The sequence below is a fragment of the Monodelphis domestica genome, chromosome 2 (assembly GCF_027887165.1).
Source record: "Monodelphis domestica isolate mMonDom1 chromosome 2, mMonDom1.pri, whole genome shotgun sequence".
Taxonomy (NCBI): Eukaryota; Metazoa; Chordata; class Mammalia; order Didelphimorphia; family Didelphidae; genus Monodelphis; species Monodelphis domestica.
In genome coordinates, this window is record NC_077228.1 from 391,244,807 (window position 1) to 391,272,737 (window position 27,931).

The 27,931-nt window shown below is 34.5% G+C and overlaps 1 protein-coding gene across 6 annotated transcripts in view; it reads right to left on the reverse strand.

The window, feature by feature from the left end:
* TBC1D32 (TBC1 domain family member 32) overlaps positions 1–27,931 on the reverse strand; it is a 246,750-nt gene that overhangs the window by 212,992 nt on the left and 5,827 nt on the right. For all 6 annotated transcript variants that reach the window (XR_001627115.2, XM_007484498.3, XM_001379912.5 and 3 more), the window contains 2 exons: positions 20,798–20,959; positions 5,002–5,179 (listed from right to left, as the gene is read on the reverse strand). Coding sequence is in view for 5 of the 6 variants with exons in the window: in XM_007484498.3 (XP_007484560.1) it covers positions 5,002–5,179; positions 20,798–20,959 (340 nt within the window). In the remaining variant the exon portion in view is untranslated. The remainder of the gene's footprint in view (positions 1–5,001; positions 5,180–20,797; positions 20,960–27,931) is intronic.

Below are 27,931 nucleotides of genomic sequence, written 5' to 3' on the forward strand. Positions count from 1 at the left end.
AGGCTTACCTAAGCTCAAATCATGCCAGTGGCACTAGCGCTGTGAACCCAAGCTGGTCATTAAGCATCTCTAGGTCCATTTTCTCATTTGTAAAATGAAAGGATTAAACTAGATGGATTATGAGGTCCTTTCTATGTCCAGATTTTTGAACTCACAAGACCTGAGTCTATGAGGATGGAGGATGAGTGAGGGGAAAGGGTGGGTCAAAGATAATGCTGTTCACCAAAGTGGAAGGATGGTGGTACTCTCCAGAAAAACAAGTAAGTTTAGAGGAGGAATAGCTTGAGGGTTGGATTCCATTTTGGGTGCATCAAATTTTGGATGCTTACAAAACACTTGAGTAGAGATGTCTAGCAAGTAGTTTAGTTGGTAATTAAAAACATGATCCAACCATTCTGGAGAACAATTTGAATTATGTCCACAGGACTATAAAACAATACATTCCCTTTGATCGAGTAATACCACAACTAGCTCTGTATTTTGAAGAGATTTTAAGTGTTATGAGTATTTGTTAATTAAGTAAGCAATAAAGGATTACTGATAGGTTAGATAATAGATGAATGGAGAGATGAGTTTGAATGAGCTGGATTTCTTTAAGACAGAGTGGAATCTCAAAGAGGGATGATGGGAAGAGAATGATCCCAAGGAGCCTTAGGAAAAGCAGTTGGATCAAGAATTCACTCTTTGGACTTTCCTAAGGAAGTTGGTTCAAAAAGCCTGCTCTGTGAGTTGAAGAAAATCTGTTATTTTTTTCTTGGAAACACCCTAGCCAACAAGAGAAGAGCGGCTGCAGTTCCTCTGTTTCGCCAATAGGCAACACAAAGTGCTACTGCTGAGTGTCTCTGAGAATTCCAACAATTGAGCTGAAGAAGAAGAAATCCAGTTTATATAATACTGTTATAAAAGTTATTTTAGAGATAGGATAGAAAGAAAATTAATTGAGAATTTAGTTGGACAGCATAGAATAAGAAAGATTGTCTTTTGGCAATTGAGAAGAAGGCTTTTGCGAGCCAGAATTTGGGGTTCATATAGATAGTTTATTAGATTAGAGTTTCATATATAATCATATATATATATATATATATATATATATATATGAAATACTTTCCTACTTGTTTTTTCTTTTCCTCTCCCTTTCCTTAAATTTTTATACATAAAATAGTTTTATATATATTTAGTGTGAGCAAGATTCTTCCTACTGCTAGATTCAGCCATCATTCCAATTATCAACTCAGCTCAGTTCAAGAACCTGACCACAATCATTATCAAAAATTTGTTATTACCAATTCCTATCAATATCTAGGGTCAATATATTTCACATAAACATTAGGGAGAAGGACCTACTTGCAAAAAAAAATATTTATAGCTGTCCTTTTTGTGGTGGCAAATACCTGGAAATTAAAGGGATGTCCATCAATTGGGGAATGGCTGGACAAATTGCAGTATATGATGGTGATGGAATACTACTGTACTATAAGAAATGATTAACAGAATGATTTCAGGAAGAACTGGAAAGACCTATGTGAATTGATGCAGAGTGAAATGAGCAGAACCAGGAGAACATTATACACAGTAACCAAAATACTGTGGAATGATCAACTGTGATAGACTTTGCTATTAATTGGCACTACAATGATCCAGGGCAATTCTGAAGGACTTATATGACAAAGAATGCTATCCACCTCCAGAGAGAGAAATGTTGGAGTCAGAATGCAGATGAAAGTATAAAATTTTTCAATTCTTTATCTGAGTTTTTGTTTGAGAGTTTTGGTTTTATAAGAGTACTCACAAAAATGAAGAATATGGAAACATGTTTTGTAAGATAATACATATATAATCCAGATCAAATTGTCCACCAGCACTGGGAGGGGGAAGGAAATGGAGGGAGATAATAAGATCAATCTTATAACTTAGGAAAACTTGTATGGAAATTTGTTAATTCATGTAATTGGCAAATGAATGAAGAAAAAGAAAAAATACAGGTCAGAAGATAGATTAGTTTTGGTTATATAAATCTAGAAGTCATATGAACAGAAATGATAAATGAATGCAAGATGAGCTTATAAGATCACCAAGGCATAGAATATACAGAAAGGAGTTTTTTTTCCTTATTAATTTTTATAACATACCCTTTCTGCTTCTCTGAGGCTTCACCAGATTGCTAAAGGTTCATGTCACAAAACAGTTAAAGAATCCCTCATTTAGAATGTCAATAATGAAGCAATTCAATTTCTCTAGTGGTATGCTCACTTGTTGATCATTTAACAAGAATCTAAAATTTAGATTATTATCAGCAAAACTGGAAAGGACCTCTGAAGTCAGTTAGCTGAAATGTATTATTTAACAAAGGAAGAAACTCGGGTCCAGAGAACTTGGGTAACTTTGTCCTGTGTTCCCAAATTCCGTGCTCATTCCCACTGCACCAAATTGTCTCAAAGTTGATTCTTAGCACCCTATGCTCCTTTTGCCAGTATTTGGCTACTATTAGTACAGAACTGAAAGGTGTTCACATGGGGCTGAAGATGATTTTGTATTTTTCTTCCCATTGCCAAAGAATCCATCACCAAGTGGCAAATCTACTGATGATTAAACTCTCCATCCTTATCTAGGCTAGTCTTCAGAAAGCAGAAGTAGTCTATCTGTTGCCAGGATCATATTCAAAGTTTTTCCAGCAGGATGAAATTTTCCAAGGTTTAAGTTCTGCTGGCATAACCTTCAAAAAATACAGGGTTAACTCCACACAATGGTAAAAATCAGAATAAGAGCCTAGAGATAGAAGTTCCATAAATAGAGGTACAATCATATAATTATCACTTTGCTCTCTTTAATTCAGAGTTCATAACAAGTTAACATTCAAATACATATCTTTAAAAAATACTAAGAGTTACATGACAAGGAAAAATGTTTCATTAGTTAATGTACTTATCAATATCTGTTCATTTGTTTAAATACAATGTCCTAGACTATAAATGTTTAAATTCAATTTGATTTGATGAATACCTCATAATATACAGTATCTACATAGATAGGAATTACTCATTATGATAATGTAATCAAGATGACAGACAATATAGAAAAAAAAAGGAAAACAGCTGACTGGTATAGACACCAATAATTAGTCATGCTTAGAAGTAAACTGGTTCTCTGAACTGAAGCTTATTTTATTTTTTGGATATTGATTCTCCCCAACTTGCCCGGACTATCAGTACAGAAGACACTCAAGGGCCTAACCTCACTGTCAATCAACATGGGAATTTTTACTTGCTCTATTTCTGATTTGGAAAATTTCACCACTCTTTGGCAGCCTGGTTCTCTCTTGCTCCAGAGGGTTGGTGCCAGACAGTGTGGAAACCCATTTGGCTTTAACCCTACTATAGCTCAACACTGATAACTCAAGGGATTCACTAGTCTAAGTCTACCCAGTAGCAGGGATACAGATATACCAAACTACAACCAGCCTTATTAATGTTTCTCGCTGTACTAAACAAGAATACTGTTTGGCAACAGTACTATGTTAAAGTTATTCATAAAGAATAGAGTGTGTAATCTTTCTGGAGAAATGTAATAAATTACTTTATTTCAACATGAGATAAAGAACATTTCTATGACTATTAAATTTTCTTCAATTGCAAATATCTATTACTACCATAATTCAACTGAACAAGAAAGATTTCATTACAGAAATTACCATGTGAAGATTGATGATTTGCTTTAAAATTTTATAAACTATTTAAAACATAATAACTTGAAGATGTAAAGACACTCATTACTAAGGTTTTTCTTAATATCATTTATGTAGGAAACAAAGATAAGTTTAGATATAAACCTAGCCAATCACAGAATTATCACCATTTTCTCAGTAAGAACAGATTCAATAAAAACTGAATAATCAACTATCTACATTGAAATCAGTGAGTCACATGACATACAAAGACAGCATATAAGTTATTTTCTTCAGTCCTATGTAACCCATCAACCTTAAGAGAATTACCTCTGTCAGATGTTGAATAAGTACAGGCAAATTCACAGAGGGAGAAAAAAGGCAGAATCATCCATTTTTTATAGCCCTTCGCCACAAGCCTCTAAGTACCTCAAAGGGCATAAACAAATTCAAAGGCTTGTGAGGTCTAGTGCTAAGACACAGACTATCATGACTACAGTAACTTTGCCCAAATGCCCTATGTGCTTCATCATCATCCTGAAGAAGATGGTAGACAAATAATATTTAAATCCAGCCATGTAGAGAAATCTGGCAGAATGAAAATGTACTGGTACCTGATTCCAAGAGGCAGGTTCCAAAGATGAAGCAATATGAAAAGATTAAGCCTGGTCTTGGATTTTTAGGGTAAAAATACCAATGAAGGGCATATAGTATTCAGTTAATTTGTAAGAGCTAAAAAAAAGGTATGTGCCTAAAAGAAATCAAATCAAGTAAAATGACTAATCAAGATGAGTAACATGAGAATATATAACCAACTTATCTACTCTATATACAGATTATGCCTCAAATTTATCTCAACCAATCGTAAGATATTTTTCATTTTCTAAAAATAACTTTTTTATCTGGTTTACTGAAGTGGACTCTAAAGGGAAGACTAGAGAAACAAAAGATGAAAGAGCTAAGGATTCTGGTTTCATCATACTCTCTTAAGGTCATTTAATACAAATTTCTCCAGCCTCAAACAGGATCTTTCTATTTACCCTCCCTAAACTTGAAGCAATCCTAATTATCTGTTTTGAATCCAGGTTTTTAAAGGTTAAGGCTTAAATTCCATTCTCTGATCTTATACCTCCAATATAGCAAGATATTAAAGTTTGTTTTGATTCTGACCTAAATTCCACAATGGAAGTTTTGTTGTTTTCAGGGTAGCTAAGAGAATTTTAATTTCTTGGTACCTACAAAATTTAATTATATATGTAATTTCTATTAATCATAGTTTTACTGTCTATATGAAGTTCAATATTCATTTCATGGCATTAATGCAAAATTAAACAACACACCTGATTAAATGAAGAATCACTGTCAGAGCAATTGTCTATGCAAAAATTACTGCATTTTTCCTTCACAGTTTTCTTCTGTATCTCCTTATTTCGTGTCTGATCTTCTTCAAATTTATTAATTAAAGATTCTACCACAACCATCATGACATTCTTCAGGGAATGCATCATTTCTTTGTACCTTTGAAGAGGTATAAGGAAAAAAAACCTAAATTACTTCAATTTTTCGTAAAAAGTAAACAATATTGGTACTAGTAATAGATATTTAGCAAGAAATAAGAATTGGTGGATAATAAGTCTGATTTTTTTCTCTGGCTTCACAGACATGAACAACAAATTTGATAGATTCTAAGGCAATTGTGATCTAGCTACTAAAAGTCAAATGAAACTGTTACTAGTGTTTACTGTCATTCCTCTGTTTAATTTTCTTTCTGCTCTTTTTCTTCCTTTCATTTCTCTCTGTCAATTTCTTTTCTTTTACCTTTCCCTTGAGGCCTTTTGCCCTGATTATTATTTATGTCTCTAAAGCATTCACAACCACAGCGCAATTGATCTAAAGTGAGTATAAGCAAAAGTGTCAATCCAAAGAGTCAAGCAGAGACTGGATAACCATTTGCCAGGAATGCTGTAGAAAGGAAGTTGGATTGGATGGTCTGTGAAGTCCTTTCAGTTTCTAGAAGTTTAAAGTTAAGATATATACCTTGTTTCTACATTTAGCTGATGCAGACTTTCAAATCATTCAAACTAATGGGATTAAGGGAAGCAATGAAACCAAAAGAAATATAGTTATAAAATTTTATAACTCTAGGATATCTCAAGAGATCATCTAGTCCAATGCCTTCATTTTAAAGATGAAGAAAATTCCTATTTTAAATGAACATACTGAAAACTTTAATCATATGTACTGCATACATAGTTTGTAGAAATGTGAGTATGAATTAATGTGTAAAGTGATATGTCAGTAACTCTTCAAAATTTAAAGAATCAAGATTTGTCAGACACAAAAAAGGGAAACTAACTATACCTAAAATGCAGGAAAGCCTGAATAAGGTCTGTATGGAATGAGGGAATTACTTCAGTGTTGGTAAAATAGCTGGCTAAGTTAAAACTGAAAATTCTTTATCTTCTTGTTTGGCTGAACTGTCAAAGGTCATGTTGGCTAATCTATGGCACATGTGTTGGAGCATGCTGGAGGGGGTTGTTCCCCTGCTCCTCTGCACAGAGCCTGAGGAAATTTCTCACATGACCTGCCCCTCTGCCCAGTGGGAGCACTTCCTCCCTCCCCTGTCTGAGATAAGGTGGGGCCCTCACATGCAGCATAAGGGTTGCAGACTAGGCAGTTGGTTTCTCTAAAAGGTTCACCATCATTGGCCAGTCTTTCAGTTAAAACGTGACTATATATTTTAAAATCTAAGATTAGCAGAATATGACAAACATGGAAATATGTATTATAGGAAAACACATGTGCAACCTATATATTACTGGCCTTCGTGGGGAGGGGTGTAAAGAGAAAGATATAACATGAATTACAAAATGTCAGAAAATGGTTATTAAAAATTGTATCAAAAAATAATATGGAATTTTTTTAAAACTTAAAAATCTAAGATCAGGAATCTAAGATCCAAAGGAAAACTCAGAGTAGCAGTTCAGGGAGATCTTCAAGAGGAAAAGGGAATCAAATAAAATTTTAATGAAAGGAAAAGGCAAAAAAAGAGCTACAATATCTGAAATTCTTAGGTATTCTGAATTCTTTTTAGACCTTATGAACTTTTTCCACACAAAATCTTCATAATATAAGTATTTAACAATATAACAATACCTCCTCTATTTTTTTCCTTTTCCTTCTCTGGAAGTAGAGTTTGAAACAAAATAGCTCTAAAGAAGAAAATTGACAGAGGGATGATGGGGTCAATAATCTTCAATAAATAAGAGTTGCCTATATAGACTGTATAAATAAACTATGGCAAAATTAAGACAGCTATTTTTTTTTAATCCAGAAAAGGAAACAGGACAGGGCCAACGGGTACCTTTCTTCAAATCCAAGGGCTAAAATTTAAGGGGGAAAAAAAGATCCAGTACATAATAAATAAAACTCAAATTGAATGAAAATCAATTTCATATACTTCCTCAATTATTATGTTGGGTAGCCCAAGAAATCAAATATGCAAATAGGTGGATTATAGAGTCAAGAAACCATCTGAAAAATAATACTAAAGATCTTTCATAACTGAGAATATGATGTATAATAAGCAGGAAGTGTGTTTACTACAAGTGTTATTACAATATTATGTTTGAAAAATTTTGCAAAACTACAAGAAATTAATGTGGAAAGAAAAATAATATAGATTTTCTTTAAATGTTTTCATGTCCAGATTGCAAAGAAAAAAATTACGTTCATTAAAAAAGTCACCTGCTAAAGCTGAGGTAATTATCATTGTACATATACATTCACATATGGACAAAAAAAAACTGAATGGTTTATCTACCCCTAAACAATAATTTACTACCAATCCTGAGAATAACTCTAAAGACTTTATTTTCACCTTGTTATTTTAGCTATTAAAAGTGCAAAAAAGTAAATAATGAAACATTTTCATCATTTCATTTGGAATAATACTCAAAATTGCTAGAAATAGGCTGATAGGAAAGGTCATCACATTTTTCTTTCCTATTTTGAAAAAAGATCAGAAAATTCATATTCTAAAACATTCAATAGCCTTTATACTTTTACTCTCAATACAATTACCTTATTATTGCAGGCTCTCTTCACTATTCAATTATCCTATTAAAGTTAATAATAGCTAATATCTATATAGTACCTACTATGGCAGGCACTTTGCTTAGCACTTTACAAATATCTAATTTGATTCTCCTAGGAGGGAACTAAGGCAAATAAAGATGAATTGACTTGTCCAATCACAATGCTGGTGTCAAAGGCAGGATTTGAATTTAGATCTTCCTGACTCCAAGCAGAGCAATATTTGTAGTGCTCAGTGATTTTGTTTTCCTCCAAGATCAATTTCCGGGAGAGTTTTTTTGTTTTATTTTGGGGGGAGGGGAGTTACTACAAGATACCTTACATTTCCTCCCTTTTTTCAGTCTTTCTAGTTCATTCTAATTTTTAGGGAATTTATTGGGCTTAGGCAAGGTTTTGAATCTCTTTTACTAAACTATTAATTCCTTTCTAATTCTTTCTTCTATTGTTCTTATTTCTTTCCAATTTTTTCCTTGGGTATATTTTTCTCTGAGGTTTTGCCTATAGATGTTTTGGAATCATTCTCTTCATCTGTGTTTGTGTATTCAGCTTCCCTGACACTATAACAATTCGTTGTGTTTAGCTTCTTTTTTCTAATTGTTCATTTATTCAGTCTACTTCCTTACTTCAGAGGAGGCTATGCTGGGCTCTGGGACACTTCTGGAGTTAAGGTCTGAATGTGTATTGTTGCTTCTTTTGAGAAGTAGTGTATTTTTTTTAAGGATCTCAGAGACAAGATAAAAACCTGAAAGCTTTCAGTGCTCCTTAAGTCATATGATCAAAGACAAAGTCTGATTGCTGCTCCCACTGCACTGTCTTCTGAGTTCCTGAAGCTCCTGGACTGGGTTTGAATCTGAGGAACAATAGACTGTTGCTGAAATAAATCTCAATCAGCTGGCTGGAAAGCTCTGTTGGTTCAGAGTGACAGAACCATAGGCTCCCCCTTGGTCCTGCTCTGGTTATTCTTATGCAGGTTGAAACAGATACTATGTCTTCCACCTAGGTTCTAGAGACACATTGCCAACCATGCTAGTTTTGAACTTTCTCCTTTTGATTACTATTCTGCTCAGAGCGTCCTACCTGGGTATATCACCTCTGTGTGCAAATCCCTTTGTTATTCTGCCCTGGGACCCAAAAATGGGTAGTAGGAGACAAAGCTGCCTTTTTGAATATGTCTCCATCCCAGCAATCGTGGTAGGTATCTCAGATTTTCTATTGCCCTGGTGTACAGTCTCTCAGCACAGAAGTGCTCCTCATGGCATACACAATCTGTAGTATCCAAAGACTTCCCTATCTTCTCCTTATGCCAAGCCGAACTGTCCAAATTGTTTCTGAATGTACACATCAGAATTTAGTCTAGTACATTTTCTAGACCTAGAAGTTTTATGGGGAAAAAAATGGAAACAAGAAGCTAACAATAAAGAACCAGTATGGTATCAGGGAGGCTTAAAACACAAACCCAGACGAGAATGATTCTAAAACATCTACAAGCAAACTTCAGGAGAAAACACAGCCAGATCAAAATTTGAATAAGAATTTCTGGGAGAGACGAAGCAAAAAATTTGTAATAATATTTTTATAAACAAAATGAAAATACTTGAGGAAAAGAATGAAAAAAAATAACTTTCCTGCTTTAAATCTTATCACACATGAATAGATCGCCCTTCTTACAAAGGCAAACCTCTCTATGCACAATGAGCATAAACCAGGAATTAACAGTAGCAGGACATATATGGCAATAGGGCAAGAGAACTAAGATATTAAGAATGAAGAACAATTTATATAGTTAAATCAATAAACTAAAGGGTCAAAATTGTTAAAGGAGGAAGTGAGATCATAACAAGGGTAAAAGACTGAAAGAACAAGGAAAGATAAAGGACCAGAAATTGTAGAGAAGATGGGAAATTATTTAAACATCTTAAAACAAAGGCATAAATTTAAAAACTGATAAAAGTTTAAAAGGCTGTACTACTTTCACATTCTACCCTAATGGTGGATAAATCCTACTTTGTTAATCAGAATTCCATGTTGGGGATGAGTTAAATGAAAAAGATCAGACTGGTAATGTGAAAGAATTCTTTATTGTCTATCTTCAGTTAACACTAACTTAAGTACCCCTCCTTAGTACCTGACTAGACTGAAGACAGGATTAACTCTCTTTTGGCTACCTTTTTATTGAACCAACAAAAAGTGTGAACTAGATGGAGGAGTTCACAAGTCACTTATTTAAATGGGTGACAACTCCAGAAACTTGTGAATCCTTTGATCAGAGTTGACACCTTCAGAGACCTTTGATAAGAGTTGATACCTTCAGCACCATAAAAGCAAGCCCCAAACTCCCTCAGAGGAGATTGACTTTTGAGAAGACAGTCTGAAGAGCTTGTCTTCTGGAGATAGTCTTCCAAGGAACTGTGCTGGAGACTTGACTGGGGGGTTGGAGCTAGGCTTCAACTTGGACTCTGACTCTCGGACAACTTCCTAGGGTGAGTGAAAGGCTGACTCCTTTCCTAATTTCTGGAGAGACTAGGTTCCATCTTGGAGGAGGTTGCTTGATTACTCACTAACAGCCTTCCTGGTTGAGAACTAATTAATCTCTGCCTGGGTTAAGATAGATAAACTCTCTAACCTCTTCACATTTCTCTACTTTTATTGTTCCTTCTCCATTCTGTAAATATTTGTAAGTAAATTTCTGACTTGAGATATAATATTGGTGACGATATAATTTCATAAAAGTATTGTCCAACCATTAAATTTAACCCTTACATTTCAAAATTTGAGTGTTTCAATGTCTCATTTCAATTTTTCCTGGGCAAAAAAAACTGTATGGGAGATAAGAAATAAACAGTTTAATTTTGCCATCTTATAACTCAGTGATATGGACTTCCTATTTTCTATTATGTCAATAGGAATAATTTTAGGGCATTTATTCAATAACCTTCACTGTAGTTATACAGATTTATCTTTAAAATATGACCAAAAGTATTCTTTTGGAGGAAGCAAACTTTTGATAACAAAGTAGATACCCAGTGTTTAAGGAATGGTTAAACTGTAGTAAATGCAAAAGAATGGAATATTTCTTTACCATAGAAAATGATACATGTGAAGAATTCAGATAAGCATAGAAATATTTATTTGATACAGAGTGAGATACACAGAACCAGAAAAATAATATACACAATCATTACATCAATGTAAATAAAAATAACAAGGAACTAGTCACTGTACAATTATAATAACCAGCTGTAAATCTTGAAATCTCTCAGACTTGTGAATGTTAAAAATTTCCACATTGAGGAATCCTCCATTGGAACAAATTCCCTACTGGGAAACATTCTCCATTTTGATGTGAGAACTCGCCAGGATCAGAAATGGGAGGACCTCTACTCCACCCGTACTTAAGACTGCTTTAGGGGAGAAAATTCCTTGCTAAACAATTAAAGTACTTGGACCCATGCTTATAATAAGGCAAGGAGTTCTTTGAGCCATGCCTGTTTTTTAGAATTGATACAATGAGATGCTAGGTACCTAAAAGGGTCATGCAAGTTTTCTCTTAATGAGATTAGTTAACTCAGCTGTGTTTTTACTGGTTCAGACTTACTGAGGAGATTAGTCGACACAGCAGCATTTTTTCTGGTTCAGACTTACTGAGGAGATTAGTCAACTTGGCAGGAATTCAGATGGGCAGTCCTTTGGAAAATGTCTACAGTGATTGGTAGATGTAAGGACTTAGGGGAGGTGACATAGGAGAAAAACCCCTATATAAGAAAAAGCAGAATCTCTTGAGAAAAAAATCCTTTTGGAGGATCTCTGATGAGGATTGCTTGGGAAGAATCTCTTGAGAGAGGCTCTGGAGAAGGGAAGCTCTTGGAGGACAATCTCTAAGGAGGTCTCGCTGGAGACTCTGTCCCTCTGGAGGCTCTGGAGAGAGGCCCTTTGGAACAGTCTCTGGCTGGAAGGCTCTTTAAGGAGGACTCTGGCTGGAACTCTCTCTGGTGAAGTCAGCTGAGATGGAGCTGGCCTGGTGTCACTAGAATCCTTGCTTAGACAGACCTTGTGGTGAGTGTTAAAAGACTGACTGACTGATCTCTCTCTCTATGCCATTTTGGTTTAAAGCCCTTCACACTTATTTCCTTTTTCTCTCTTTTCCTTAATTCCACATTTGTATTAATTAAAATCTCTATAAAACCCAGTTGACTTGGGTATTTGAATAATTGGGAATATTTCCCTGGCGACCACCTTATATTTGATTTAAAAACCAAGACACTGTAGTGAAACATATTTTCTGCAGTCAAATTTACTCACCCTCTCTTATATCTATCACAATTTATATCTTCCACCATTTTAACTCACTACAGTTTACAACATCACTCTTTTAACTGTTACAGTTTAAGGCCTTCAACCATTTTAAATCTAACACAGCTTCACCCCAGAGAAGCTGAGAAAATGTCCTTCCTTGCAGAGATAGATATGGTTGGTTGACAAATACTACTTACTTTCAAAACCAATTGATGTATTGCTGAATTTGGGCAAATAGTATTTACTTTCTATTTTTTATTCTTTCTTATATGAGAGATGGCTTTCTATCTGGAGAAGGTAGGAAAAATATATTAGAAATTTTTAATTTAACCTTTCTAACCATCCAATCTGCTTACCTTCCCTATACAATTTGAAATGTTTAAGACAGTTATGTAGTGTAGTGGATAAAGTGCGCGACTTGGAGTCAACAAAATGAATTCAAATCTTCTTACAGACATTTAGTAGTATAGTCCTGGAATAATCTCTATCAACCTGTTTCAGTTATTTCCAATGACTTCTGACTTCTTAGCTCAGAGTCTACTCAGAAATAATGCTGTCCATAGAGAGGTCTAGGGCTTTTTCCCCACTGAGGCCATGTAGCCTCAACAAAAAAGACCTAGCCATTGACCTTTTCATTGGTTATTTTCTGCTCCAAGTAAAGAAAATGGAGACTGAGCATGGATTTTTTTTTCCATTTGAATTAGTTTATTTAGTCAGTTTGGAACATTATTCCTGGGTTACAATAATCACATTATTTCACTCCCTCCCCTGCACCCACCCTTCCCACAGCCAACGCACAATTTCATTGGGTATTACTTGTGTCCTTGATCAGAACCTATTTCTATGTTGTTGATGTTGGCACTAGGATGTTCATTTAGAGTCTACATCCCCACCATATCTCTTCAACCCATGTATTCAAACAGTTGTTTTTCTTCAGGGTTTCTACTCCCACAGTTTTTCCTCTGAATGTGCATAGTGTTCTTTCTCGTAGATCCCCCGAGTTGTTCAGGATCACTGCATTGCCACTAATGGAGAAGTCCATCACATTCAATTGTACCACAGTGTATCAGTCTCTGTGTACAATGCTTTCCTGGTTCTGCTCCTCACTCTGCATCAATTCCTGGAGGTTGTTCCAGTCTCCATGGAATTCCTCCACTTTATTATTCCTTTGAGCACAATAGTATTCCATCACCAACATATACCACAATTTGTTCAGTCATTCCCCAATTGAAGGGCATCCCCTCATTTTCCAATTTTTGGCCACCACATAGAGCGTAGCTATGAAAATTTTTGTACAAGCCTTTTTCCTTATTATCTCTTTGGGGTACAAACTCAACAGTGCTATGGCTGGATCAAAGGGCAGATAGTCTTTTATCGCCCCTTGGACATAGTTCCAAATTGCCCTCCAGAACTGTTGGATCAATTCACAACTCCACCAGCAATGAATTAATGTCCTGACTTTGCCACATCCCCTCCAGCATTCATTACTTTCCTTTGCTGTCACGTTAGCCAATCTGCTAGGTGTGAGGTGATACCTCAGAGTTGTTTTGATTTGCATTTTTCATATTATAAGAGATTTAGAACACTTTTACATCGGCTTATTGTTTGATTTCTTTATATGAAAATACCTTATTCGTGTCCCTTGCCCATTTATCAATTGGAGAAGGGCTTTTTTTGTACAATTGGTCTAGCTCTTTATAAACCTGAGTAATTAGACCTTTATCACAGGTTTTTGTAATAAAGATTGTTTCCCAGTTTGTTGCTTCCCTTCTAATTTTGGATGCATTAGTTTTACTTGTACAAAACTTTTTAATTTGATGTAATCAAAATGATTGATTTTACATTTTGTGATTTTTTATGGCTCTTGCTTGGTTTGAAAGTTTTTCCTTTCCCAAACATCTGATAAGTATACTATTATATGTTTTCCTAATTTGCTTACAGTTTCCTTCTTTATATTCAGGTAATTCACCCATTCTAAGTTTATCTTGCTGTACGGCGTGAGATGTTGATCCAAACCTAATCTCTCTCATATTATCTTCTAATTTTCCCAGCAGTTTTTATCAAATACTGGGTTTTGGTCCCCAAAAGTGGGATGCTTGGGCTTATCATAGACTGTCTTGATGAGGTGACTTACACCAAGTCCATTCCACTGATCCTCCTTTCTGTCTCAGCCAATACCAATGACCACTGCTTTTTAATATAGTTTGAAATCTGGGAATGCAAGTCCTCCTTCCTTTGCATTTTTTTTCATGATTTCCCTGGATATCCTTTATCTTTTGTTCTTCCAAATGAACTTTGTTATAATTTTTTCTAATTCAGTAAAAAAATTTTTTGGTAGTTCAATGGGTATGGCACTAAATAGGTAAATTAATTTGGGTAGGATGGTCATTTTTATTATGTTAGCTCAGCCCACCCATGAGCAATCAATATTTTTCCAATTGTTTAGATCTAGTTTTAATTGTGTGGAGAGTGTTTTGTAGTTGTGTTCATATAGTTCCTGTGGTTGTCTCGGGAGATAGATTCCTAAGTATTTTATATAGTCTAAGGTGATTTTAAATTGAATTTCTCTTTCTAGTTCTTGCTGCTGAACTGTGTTGGAAATATATAGAAATGCTGATGACTTATGTGGGTTTATTTTGTATCCTAAAATTTTCCTAAAGTTGTTGATTATTTCAACTAACTTTTTGGTTGATTCTCTAGGATTCTTTAAGTAGACCATCATATCATCTGCAAAAAGTGATAACTTGGTCTCCTCACTGACAATTTTAATACATTCAATTTCTTTTTCTTCTCTAATTGCTACTGCTAGTGTTTCTAGTACAATATTAAATAATAAAGGTGATAACGGGCATCCTTGTTTGACTCCTGATCTTATTGGAAATGCTTCTAGTTTATCCCCATTGCAGATGATATTTGCTGATGGTTTTAGTTATATATTGTTTATTATTTTTAGAAAAGGCCCTTCTATTCCAAAACTTTCTAGTGTTTTCAATAGGAATGGGTGTTGTATTTTATCAAAGCCTTTTTCTGCATCTATTGAGATAATCATGTGATTTTTGTCGGTTTGCTTGTTAACATGGTCAATTATGTGGATGATTTTCCTAACATTGAACCATTCTTGCATTCCTGGTATGAATCCTACCAGGTCATAGTGAGTAACCCTCCTGATTACTTGCTGGAATCTTTTTGCTAGTATCCTATTTAGGATTTTTGCATCTATATTCATTAAGGAGACTGATCTATAGTTTTCTTTCTCTGTTTTTGACCTGCCTGTCTTTGGGATCAGTACCATGTTTGTGTCATAAAAGAAATTTGGTAGAACTCCTTCGTTGATTATTCTGTCAAATAGTTTGGATAATATTGGGATTAGTTGTTCTTTGAATGTTTGATAGAATTCATTTGTGAATCCATCTGGACCTGGGAATTTTTCCTTAGGGAGTTCTTTGATGGCTTGTTCAATTTCTTTTTCTGATATGGGGTTGTTTAGGTAATTTATTTCTTCCTCTGTTAGTCTAGGCAATTTATATTTTTGTAAGTATTAATTCATTCATATCACCTAGATTAACATATTTTTTGCCATATCATTGGGCATAGTAGTTTTTAATGATTGCCTTAATTTCCTCTTCATTAGAGGTAAGGTGTCCCTTTTCATCTTATACACGGTCAATTTTTTTTCTTTCCTTTTTTTAATTAGACTGACTAGTACTTTTGTCTATTTTATTTGTTTATTTAAAAGTACCAGCTTATAGTCGTATTTATTAAATCAATAGTTTTTTACTTTCATTTTTATTAATTTCTCCTTTGACTTTTAGGATCTCAAATTTAGTCTTCATCTGAAGATTTTTAACTTATTCACTTTCTAGTTTTTTAATTTGCATACCCAATTCATTGACCTCTCCCCTCCCTACTTTGTTAATTAATATATGAACTCAAGGATATAAATTTTCCCCTGAGTACTGCTTTGGCTGCATCCCATAGGTTTTGAAAGGATATATCATCATTGTCATTTTCTTCAATGAAATTAATGTTTCTATGATTTTTTTCTTTAACTAACCAGGTTTGGAGAATCATATTATTTAATTTCCAATTAATTTTTAATTACCTCTTAATGTACCCTTACGAATTATTATTTTCATTGCACTGTTATCTGAGAAGGTTGTATTTATTATTTCTGCTCTTTTGCATTTGTTTACTATGCTTTTATGTCCTAGTACATGGTCAGTCTTTGTGAATGTACCATGTGATGCTGAAAAGAAGGTGTATTCCTTTTTTGTCCCTATTTATTTTTCTCCGCATATCCACTAACTCTAATTTATCTAAGATTTCATTCACTTCTCTTACCTCTTTCTTATTTATTTTTTGTTTGGTTTATCTAGGTCAGATAGAGAAAGGTTCAGGTCTCCCACTAGTATAGTTTTTCTATTTATTTCATCCTTGAGCTCCACTAGTATCTCCCTTAGAAATTTGGATGCTATGCAATTTGGTGCATACATGTTGAGTATGGATATTTCCTCATTTTCTATACTGCCTTTTATCAGGATATAATTACCTTCCCTATCAATTTTAAATAGATTTATTTTTACATCAGCTTTGTCAGATATCATGATTGTGACTCCTGCCTTCTTTTTACCAGTTGATATCCAATAGATTTGGCTCCATCCACTTACTTTTAACCTATGCGTATCTACGTTCCTCATCTGTGTTTCTGTAAACAGCATATGGTAGGGTTTTGGATTCTAATCCACTCTGCTATTCTTTTGTGTTTTATGGGTGAGTTCATTCCATTCACATTCAGAGTTATGATTACCAGCTGTATATTTCGCAGCATTTTGATTTCTACTCCTAGTCCTGCCTTTTCTTCTTTCACTATTTCCTTCTATACCAATGTTTGTTTTTAATCATTCCCCCTAGTTCCCACCCTTATTTTACTTCCCTTTCTACCCCCCTCCCTTCTAATTCCCCGTCTCATTTTCTTGACAGCCTTTTTAAAACTACCCTCTCTCCTTCCCTTGTACTGCTTCCCTCCCCACCAGTTCATTTATTACCCTTCTATTCCCCTATAGTGCGCAAATCTATTCTCTGCCACAATGGATTGGATTGTTCTTCCCACTATGGATCAATTTCAATGCACGTAAGTGTTGAGTATTTCCTATTTCCAACTTCTTTACCCTTCCAGTGTATTGATATTCTCCCCCCTCCCCCCATAAGCTTCTTTGTGACATATAAATTCACCCCCTTTTGTTTCTTTTCCCATTTCTTTTAGTATTAACCTCTTTTTTAGCTCTAGTTGTATATAAATATATATATATATATACACACGTATGTGTATTCATGTATACATATATCTATATACCTATTGATATCTTGTCATTTCATCCTATACAGTTTGTCACTATTCCCTCTAATTATGATTCTTCTAGCTGCCCAGGTGGTAATAACAATTTTTTTAAGAGTTACCAATGACCTCTTTTCTTATAGGGATACATATCATTTTAACTTATTGAGTCTCTTAAAAAAAAAACTTTTTGTTTTGTTTTGTTTTTTCTTTCTTTCCTCTTTTTTAATTACCTTTTGATGATTCTCTTGAGTCCTGTGCTTGGGCATCAAATTTTCTATTCAGGTCTGGTCTTTTCTTCACAATTCCTTGGAATTCTATTTTGTTAAATGACCATACTTTCCCTTGTAAGAATATAGTCAATTTTGCTGGGTAGTTGATTTTTGGTTGTAGACCTATTTCCCTTACTTTCCAGAATACAATATTCCATGCTTTTCGGTCCTTCAGGGTAGATGCTGCCAGATCCTATGTTATCCTCACTGTGATTCCATGGTATCTGAATGACTTCTTCTTAGTAGCTGGTAATATTTTTTCTTTGGTCTGATAGTTCTTGAATTTGGCTATAACATTCCTGGGTGTTGTCAGCTGGGGATTAAGTACAGGAGGTGATATGTGGATTCTTTCAATCTCCACTTTTCCCTCTTGTTCTAGAATATCAGGGCAGTTTCCTGGATAATTTCCTGACGTATTATGTCCAGGCTTTTTCTTTTGTCATGGTCTTCTCGTAGACCTATGATTCTTAAATTGTCCCTCCTCAAACAATTTTCTAAATCTTCTGTTTTGTAAATGAGATGCTTCATATTTTCCTCAATTTTTTTTTCATTTTTTTGGTTTTGTTTTATAGTGTCCTGCTGCCATGTGAGGTCACTTAATTCTAGTTGTTGTATTCTGGTTCTTAGAGACTGGGTTTCATATCTGGCTTTTTAGTCATCTTTCTCTTTCTGGTCTGATTTTCTTTGGAGGCCATCTTTCTTCTCTTTACCTCATCTCTCATCTCATTTGCCAGATTGTCCAGCTGGTTGATTTTGGCTTTCAAGACACTATTTTCTGTTTCCAGATGACTTATCTTACTTTTTAAGTTCTATTCCCAATTTTCTTCCGCTTCTCTTAATTGTGTTTTGAATTGCATTTTGAGTTCTTTCAAAGCCTGTATCCAATTCGCTGGGATTTCTGATTTATTGTTTGCTGATCCCTCTTCCTCTGTTCCATTTGCTCATTGTTCGTCACCTGTAAAGAAGGTGTCAATGTACCCCTTCTTTGCTCCCTACCTTGTGAGGGTAGCCATCGGGTCATAGACCCCTGGTGAACCAGGGCTTTGCTCACCCAGCATGTGAAGACTGCTTCGGCGGAACAGGGGGAAGAAACCAATATGAAGATTCAATGGCTGAGAGGGCGACGCAGCAAAACACTGTGGAGTGCTCAGGGTGTGTTGGAGCACAAAAGACAACAAGGCCATCCAATGCAGCTGAAGAAGTCTCCAGGTGTAACGACTTTTCGTGCCACTGGACCCAGGATTCCAACGCCAAGAGAGTGGGACTGTCTCTGTGCATCGACTTTTCCACTTAAATCCCCTTCACGCACAAGTGTCTTTGTGTACACTCATCCACATCACAGATGAAAGTTCACACAGACAATCGTCATCCTCGGTTACCAAGAGACTACAAACTGCTCCCTGCAGTTGTCTGTGCTCTTGCTCCTCATGTTTTTTTGGTTTGGGGTTTTTCTGAAAGTTTCCCCTCTTGGAGCTTTGTCAGGAGATCTCTCCGTGCAGTCTGTGGGGAGGAGTGTTAAGGTTTGAGCTGCCCTGTCCTCTGGAGTCTTTTGATTGGATTAAAGTCCAGCAGTCTGTGATGGAGGGGTGTTGGAGCTTGGGCTTCCCTGACCTCAGAAGACTTCTGATGGGATTAAGTTCAGCTGGGTTGGCCTGGATGTGCTCTGAGGCCAAAACCTCCTGGAAGACTGTAGCAATATGGAGGGTGTTCACCTCTGTGACCAGGCTGCCCACTCTGCGCTCCCTCTCCAGTTTCTTCCCCACTGCCTATGTTTGACTCTCTGAGCCTGGTACAGCCCTGCCCGCAAGGTACACCCTCCAGACTAGAGCCTTTGCCCACCCAGAGGTTCCCCTTGCTGCTGGAGGCGTAGTACTCTAGGTCGGGGAGGTGAGGGGGAGGGAGGGGTCCTGGGACATTCCTTCTGCCTTTCCCTTAAACCCGAGTGCTCTTGAATTCTGTTGTTTTTTTTGAGGGGGGGCATTCCTTTTTAATTGAGTCCAGCAGGAGGGTTCCATGGCTCTGTCCTATTGTTAAGTTTGATTTTCAGTCCCCTAGGAGCATTTTGTTTGTAATTGGTAAGGAAGGGTATTCAGAGGTCTGAACTTTTGCTACTTCTACACTGCCATCTTGACTCCACCTCTGATCACAGAAGTGAGCTTGGAATTTTTGAAAGTAAACAAATCATAAGAATTTGGGAGTCATATTCCAAAATTGAGTTTTGTGATCAGCATAGCATAGATGTTACAAGACATATGCAGTAACCTCAGGAGATCTAGGTCATTAGTAGCTACATGGAAGTTTCCATCTTATGTCAAGATGTCTTTGGACACTATGCATATAGGAACTGAACCTACTACTACCCACTCTCAGTAACTGAAGTAAAAAGGAGACTACATACCTGAGATATATCTGAGAAAACATTTGGACATTTTTCTTTCACTATATCTCTGAAGGAAATATCCCTTTGCAAATCTAAAACAAAAAAAAAAACTCCCAACTTCCCAATATATCCCAAAATAACCGTCATCATTTAAACTATAATTTTTTGCACAGATTTATGTTCTGTATCTTGTTTTTCATCATTTGTACACAAATCTTGTCTACACAAAATAAGAATTATTGAGAATAAGGTCCAAGTCATATACTGATTTTGAATTCTCTATATTTCTAGGGTTCACATTGGGCATACCTTACGCACTCAAAAGTACTTATTGAATTGTAGACAAGAATCCTTATTTGGGTTCAGTGGAACATTTAAATGGTAGCAAAGCACTTCAATGACTATCCAAAGTAAAAATGGGGATACAGTCTTACAAAGATGATTTCTCAGTCTTTCTAAAAGAAAAAGGAAAATCTATATGCCAAAAAAAAATTACTATTAATGACAACATGGAACATGAGAAGTCAGCAGTTTCATTACTATCTTAAAGAAATTAAATATAAACTGTTAAATCTTTGATGGAAATGCAGTTGATTAAATAGAAAATGGATGACCAATTCTTTCTATTTGAAGGGTACTCTGATTCATAGCTAAAGCCTTCTATATTTACTAAAACCATTAGTAAAATTCAACAAAATTTGGTTAGCAAATGACGCCTTAGAAAACAAATGACTTTAAAATATGAGTATAAACATACTCACTCTTTAGATTCCTGGGTTACTTTAGTTACATGTTGAACAAGAGTATCATAGCCAGGTCCTTCACCTTGATTCTGATCTGAAGTGCATTTTTCCATTTCTTCCTCAATCATTGCCCCCAAAGTATTGTATATATATTGTCTAAGATATTTCACAAATTCATAGCTGAAACAAAAATTAAAAATTAAAAACACGTCAGATTCCTTATTTATCTGCTAACAAAATAATATTATCTTAAAGTTAGAGAAGATTCAGTTTTTATAAGTTCAGAATTCTACTCCCAATAATATATGTCCCATGAGGTAGTAGATAAAATTTAGTCTCAGTGCCAGGGAAATCTGGTTGAATTATTCCCTCTGTGTAACCCTCACCAAGAAACTTAATCTTTCCATGCTCCAGCCAACTATGTAAGATCATAAAATTGCATAGAAGGTACCAGTTTTCATTAGTGAGGGAGTTTTCTCATCCAGAGTTCCCTATATCAATGAAATTCCAGGCCTGATCACCTCACAATGTTAAGCAAGAACAGAATGTAGTTATATGGTGCTTTTTTGTCATAAAGCTCTTTTACATAATTATCTCATTTGATTTAGCAGACTATTGAGAAATTTAAATTTATCCCTTGAATCATTGTATAGAGATGGATCCTTAAGATAAAGAATTAAGAAAACATAAATTCAGAAACCAGAAAATGTAAACAAATTCTTTTACTACTTGAGAAAAAAATGTATTCCTTTTCACTACAACCACGCTGGCCTTTTAAAAACCTCATTCTCTTTTAACTGTTTCCATTTTGTCTTTCTACTGTCCAGTGCCTTCTGCATTTTGCGACTTATGTAATCTTTCTAAACACACACTCTGTTAACTCTGGAAAGGTATCTTGTGCTTCTAAAGTCTACTTTCTTTAATCTGATATTCAAATGTCCTACTTTAAACTGACTCCATTTGAGATACTTAACATGGATCATTTGCTTCAAAATCCCTGTCTAAATCATAACTTCACAATAATTTAAAGTACTTTTATTCAAATAATTAGAAATCTTTAATGAGCACCTAATTTATATAAGAATCTGAATGAGGTACTTCATAGAGGCAAGTAAAAAAAAAATATATATATATATAATATATATATATGAGTTAACTATGACAGGAAAGACCTGAAAAGTAGTATGGGAATTTCTGGGGATATGAAAATCAGTGATGGCTTTTTGAAGATGTAATCTGAAGTAGGTCTTGAGCTGAAACTGAACAAGTGGAGCTGACATTAGTAAAGGGAGAGGAATATAAAGTCAAATATCCCATTATGGATACTCTTGCCATAAAAAATTCCAAGTGGTCTGTTTGTAATCTAATCCAATGTAAGAAAAAATGTTACCCATCTATCATTAAATCTGAAATTCATGGGGGGCAGCTGAATTGCCCAGTAGATTGAGAGCCAGGCCTAGAGATGGGTGGTCCTAGGTTCAAAACTGGCCTCAGTCACTTCCTAGCTGTGTGTCCCTGGGCAAGTCACTTGACCCCCATTGCCTAGCCCTTACCACTCTTCTGCTTTGGAACCAACACACAGTATTGATTCCAAGACAGAAGTTGAGGGTTTAAAAATATATCTGAAATTCATGGCAAAACATACACATTAATTTTTAATAACAGTTAAATTACACCATTTTAGAAATTAATGATAAGAAACAAATGTGTTGCAATATATAAAAGCTGCCTTAAATTATATTCAGAAATCTAAAATTTCAAATTCCAATTCCTTTTCTAATTTTTTTACAAGAAAAAAAGCCTCAGAGTAAGAAAGATCTGAAAGGAAATTTCCCAATTATACATCAATTCCAATAACTCCTCTAGGGTATAAATGAGGCAGTGAAGACCTATTGAAATTAAATAATTTGCCCAAGATCCCACAGCAAACAATAGTGAGAATTAAAATGAAGTTCCCCTAATTCCAAACCCAATACATTTCCATTGTACCACAACTTTACTGTTTTTCTCCCATGCCTTCATATCTCTACTCCCCTCACTATGCCTCTGCTCATACTATTCTCTTCATATTTGGAAAACAGTTTCCATTTCATCCACCATTTCATCAAAAGATGTCTTACAACTTCAACCATGAGCTTAAAACTGAAGCTCTTTACAAACTTTTCACAACGCCAGCCTATAAATAATTTCCTCAAATATTAATTTAAATTGTAGTTGAGTTAATCACATGGTTTCAATTAGTCTGTTTTTAGATACCCAAAGTAGTTAGATGTTAATTTCAGCAACTAATTGGCAAAAAAATTAAAACTTTTTTTAAAATCTGCTTCATTTGCTTTTTCACAAAACCTAGCACAGGTACTAAATGTGCTTAAAAATCTTGAACAAATGATTGCTGATTACTTGATCACAAAATTTAATTTTGTGATTTCTTAAATAAGCTTGCTAATTGTTCATTATATATATAAGGAACTATAAAAATGCTCAAATACAAAAAATTACAAAGGTTTAATCTCAAAAAAGAAAAAAGATTGAATAAGAAGCTTAAAGAAAGTAGTAGACTATAAGAAATGAATTATGTAAAATTATAGCAAAAATGTATATGGATAAAGATAAATCATGAGTGGAAAAAATACAGAATTAGGATTAAAAATTTTATTTCTAATCCTAGCTATTAACTACTTGTGTTGAGCTTGAGCAAGTTAATTGTTCTAGACCTTTTGTAAAAAGTATTTTCCAAGATCATTAAATTATATTTAAATTCAAAAAGGCTATTCCAAGATCAGACTGTATAATTGTAATTCTAAACCAAATTCTTGAAAACAGGAAAAATATAGAAATTAAAAGACATTTTTAATATTATAAAAATAATTATCCAACATGCTAATCCTTGGTTGAAAAAAAATTATTTTATATTAAGAAAATTAATCAGCTTCCAGGCTAAGATAGCCACAAAGTAGTAGAAAGGGGCTCGTTCTCCTCACCACCTACCAATGTGAAAAGCCTCAAAGAGGGCATGGGAAAGGAAATAAAATAAGGGTGGGGATTAGGGGGAATGATTCAAAGCAAAACACAAGCATAGAAGGAAAAAGTGAAAGAAGGGAAGGGAAAAACTAGGAAATGAAACCAAAATGTTGGGAAATACACAGGTTGTAATCATAACTTGGAACATGAATAGGATGAACTCACCCATAAAACAAAAGCAAATAGCAGAGTGGATTAGAAACCAAAATCCTACTATATGTTGTCTACAAGAAACACATGAGGCCAGAGCAAAATCTACTAGGTATCAACTGAGAAAAAGAAGGAAGTGTAGCAATCATGATATCTGACAAAGCCAAAGTAAAAATAGATCTGATTAAGAGAGATAGGGAAGGTAATTACATCCTGAGAAATATCAGTACTCAACATGCATGCACCAAATGGTATAGCTTTCAAATTTTTAAAGGACAAACTATTGGATCTTATGGAGGAAATAGTAAAACTACACTAGTGGAAGACCCGAACCTTCCTCTATCAGATCTAGATAAATCAAACCAAAAAATAAATAAGAAAGAGGTAAGAGATGTGAATGAAATCCTAGAAAAATTGTAGTTAATAGATATATGGAGAAAATTAAATAGGGACAAAAAGGAATACACCTTCTTTTCAGCAGCACATGGTACATTCACAAAGACTGACCATGTACTAGGGCATAAAAACATAGTAAACAAATGCAAGAAAGCAGAAATAACTGCAACATTTTCAGATCATAATGCAATAAAAATAATTAGTAAGGGTACATGGAGAGGCAAACCAAAAAATAACTGGAAATTAAATAATAGGATTCTCCAAAATCAGTGAGTTAAAGAACAAATCATAAAACAATTAATAATTTTATTGAAGAGAATGACAATGATGAGACATCATACCAAAATGTATGGATGCAGTCAAAGCAGTACTCCGGGGGAGATTTATATCCTTGAGTGCATATATCAACAAATTAGGGAGGGCAGAGGTCAATGAATTGGGCATGCAAATGAAAAAACTAGAAAGAGAACAAATTGAAAATCCCCAGATAAAAACTAAATTAGAATAGTAACAATTAAAGGAGAATTTAATAAAATTGAAAGTGAAAGAACTATTGAATTAATAATTAAGACTAGAAGCTGGTACTTTGAAAAAAAAACAAATAAAATAGATAAAATACTGCTTAATCTAAAAAAAAAAGGAACGAAGAAAAGCAAATAAATAGTATCCAGATGAAAGGGGAGACTTCACCTCTAATAAAGAGGAAATTAAGGTAATCATTAAAAACTATTTTGCCAATTATATGATAATAAATATAGCAATCTCGGTGATATGGATGAATATTTACAAAAATATAAACTGCCTAGATTAATAGAAGAAATAGAATATTTGAATATTTAAATAATTGAACAAGCTATCAAGGAACTTCCTAAGAAAAAATCCCATGGGCCTGATGGATTCACAAGTGAATACTATCAGACATTCAAAGGACAACTAATCCCAATACAATACAAAGTATTTGACATAACAAGCAAAGAAGGAATTCTACCAAATTCCTTTTATGGCACAAATATAGTACTGATTCCAAAGCCAGGCAAGTACAAAACAGAGAAAGAAAACTACAGACCAATCTCCTTAAAAAACATAGATGCAAAAAATCTTAAAATAGAATACTAGCAAAAAGACTCCAGCAAGTGATCACAAGAGTTATTCATTATGATCAGGTGGGATTTATAATAGGAATGTTCAATATTAGGAAAACCATCCACATAACTGACCATATCAACAAGTAAACAAAAATTACATGATTATCTCAATAGATGCAGAAAAAGGCTTTGATGAAATACAACACCCATTCCTATTGAAAACACTAGAAAGTTTTGGAATAGAAGGGCCTTTTCTAAAAATAATAAACAGTATATAACTAAAACCATCAGCAAATATCATCTGCAATGGGATAAACTAGAAGCACTTCCAATAAGATCAGGAGTGAAACAAAGATGCCCATTATGACCTCTATTATTTAACATTGTACTAGAAACACTAGCAGTAGCAATTAGAGAAGAAACAGAAATTGAAGGTATTAAAATAGGCAACAAAGAACAAGCTATCACTCTAAAAGTGGATGATATAATGGTCTACTTAAAGAATCTTAGAGAATCAACAAAAAAGCTAGTGTAAATAATCAACAACTTTAGGAAAGTTTTAGGATAAAAAATAAACCCACATAAATCATCCAGCATTTCTATGTCTTTCCAACACATCTCAGGAAGAAGAGTTAGAAAGAGAAATTCCATTTAAAACCACCCTAGACAATGTAAAATACTTAGGAATCTATCTGCCAAGACAAACACAGGAACTATATGAACACAACTACAAAACACTCTCCACACAAAAATAAAACTAGATCTAAACAATTGGAAAAATATTAATTGCTCATGGGTAGGACGAGCTAACATAATAAAAATGGCAATCCTACGCAAATTAATTTACTTATTTAATCTCATACCTATCAAACTATCAAGAAATTTTTCACTGAATCAGAAAAAACTATAACAAAGTTCATCTGAAAGAAGAAAAGATCAAGACTATCAAGGGAAATAATGAAAAAAAAATGTGAAGGGAGGTGGCCTAGCAGTACCAGATCTTAAACTGTACTATAAAGCAGTGGTCATCAAAACAATATGGTACTGGCTAAGAGACAGAAGGGAGGATCAGTGGAACAGACATGGGCTAAGTGACCTCGGCAAGATAGCCTATGATAAACCCAAAGATCCCAACTTTGGGAACAAAAATTCACTTGACAAAAACTGCTGGGAAAATTGGAAAACAGTATGGGAGATATTAGGTCTAGATCAACATCTCACACCAAACCAAGATAAATTCAGAATGGGTGAATGAATTGAATATAAATAAGGAAACTTTAAATAAATTAGGTGACCATGGAATAGTATACATGGCAGATCTATGGGAAAGAAAAGAATATCACAAAATGTAAAATGAATAATTTGATTACATTAAATTAAAAAGGTTTTGTACAAACAAAACCAATGCAACCAAAATTAGAAAGGAAGCAACAAACTGGGGAAAAAATCTTTATAACAAAAAACTGACAAAGGTATAATTATTAAAATACATAAGGAGCTAAATCAATTGCACAAAAAAATCAAGCCATTCCCCAGTTGATAAATGGGCAAAGGACATGATGAAAAGGCAATTTTCAGATAAAGAAATCAAAAGTGTTCTAAATCTTTTATAATTAGAGAAATGCACATCAAAACAACACTAAAGTACCACCTCATACCTAGCAGATTGGCTAACATGACAGCAAAGGAAAGTAATAAATGTTGGAGGAGATGTCACAAAATTGGGACATTAATGCATTGCTGGTGGAGTTGTGAATTGATCCAACCTTTCTGGAGGGCAATTTGGAACTATGCCCAAAGAGATAATAAGGAAAAAGACTTGTACAAAAATATTTATAGATGTGCTCTTTGTGGTGGCAATAAATTGGAAAATTAGAGGATGCCCTTCAATTGGAGAATGGCTGAACAAATTGTGGTATCTGTTAGTGATGAAATACTATTGTGCTCAAAAGAATAATGAACTGAAAGAATTCCATGTGAACTGTAATGACCTCCAGGAAATGATGCAGAGTGAAAGGAGCAAAACCAGGAGAACATTATACACAGAGACTGATACACTGTGGCACAATCGAATGTAATGAACTTCTCTACTAGCAGAAATGCAATGATCCAGGACAACTCTCAGGGACTTATGAGAAAGAACAGCATCCATATTCAGAAGAACTGTGGGAGTAGAAACACAGAAGAAAAGCAACTGCTTGATCACATGGATAGATGGGGATATTATTGGGGATGTAGACTCTAAAAGATCACTCTAGTGCAAATATTCATAATATGGAAATAGGTCTTGATCAGCGACACATGTAAAACCCAGTGGAATTGTGCATCAGTTACAGAAGGGGACTGGGAGACAGGGAGGGAAAGAACATAAGTCTTGCAATCATGGAAAAGTATTATTAGTTAATTAAATAAAATGTTCCAAATTTTAAAAAAAGAAAGAAAATCAATCTTCTAGGTCTTAATTCCATTCTTCAAGTAATATGACTTATTTAAGAGCTAT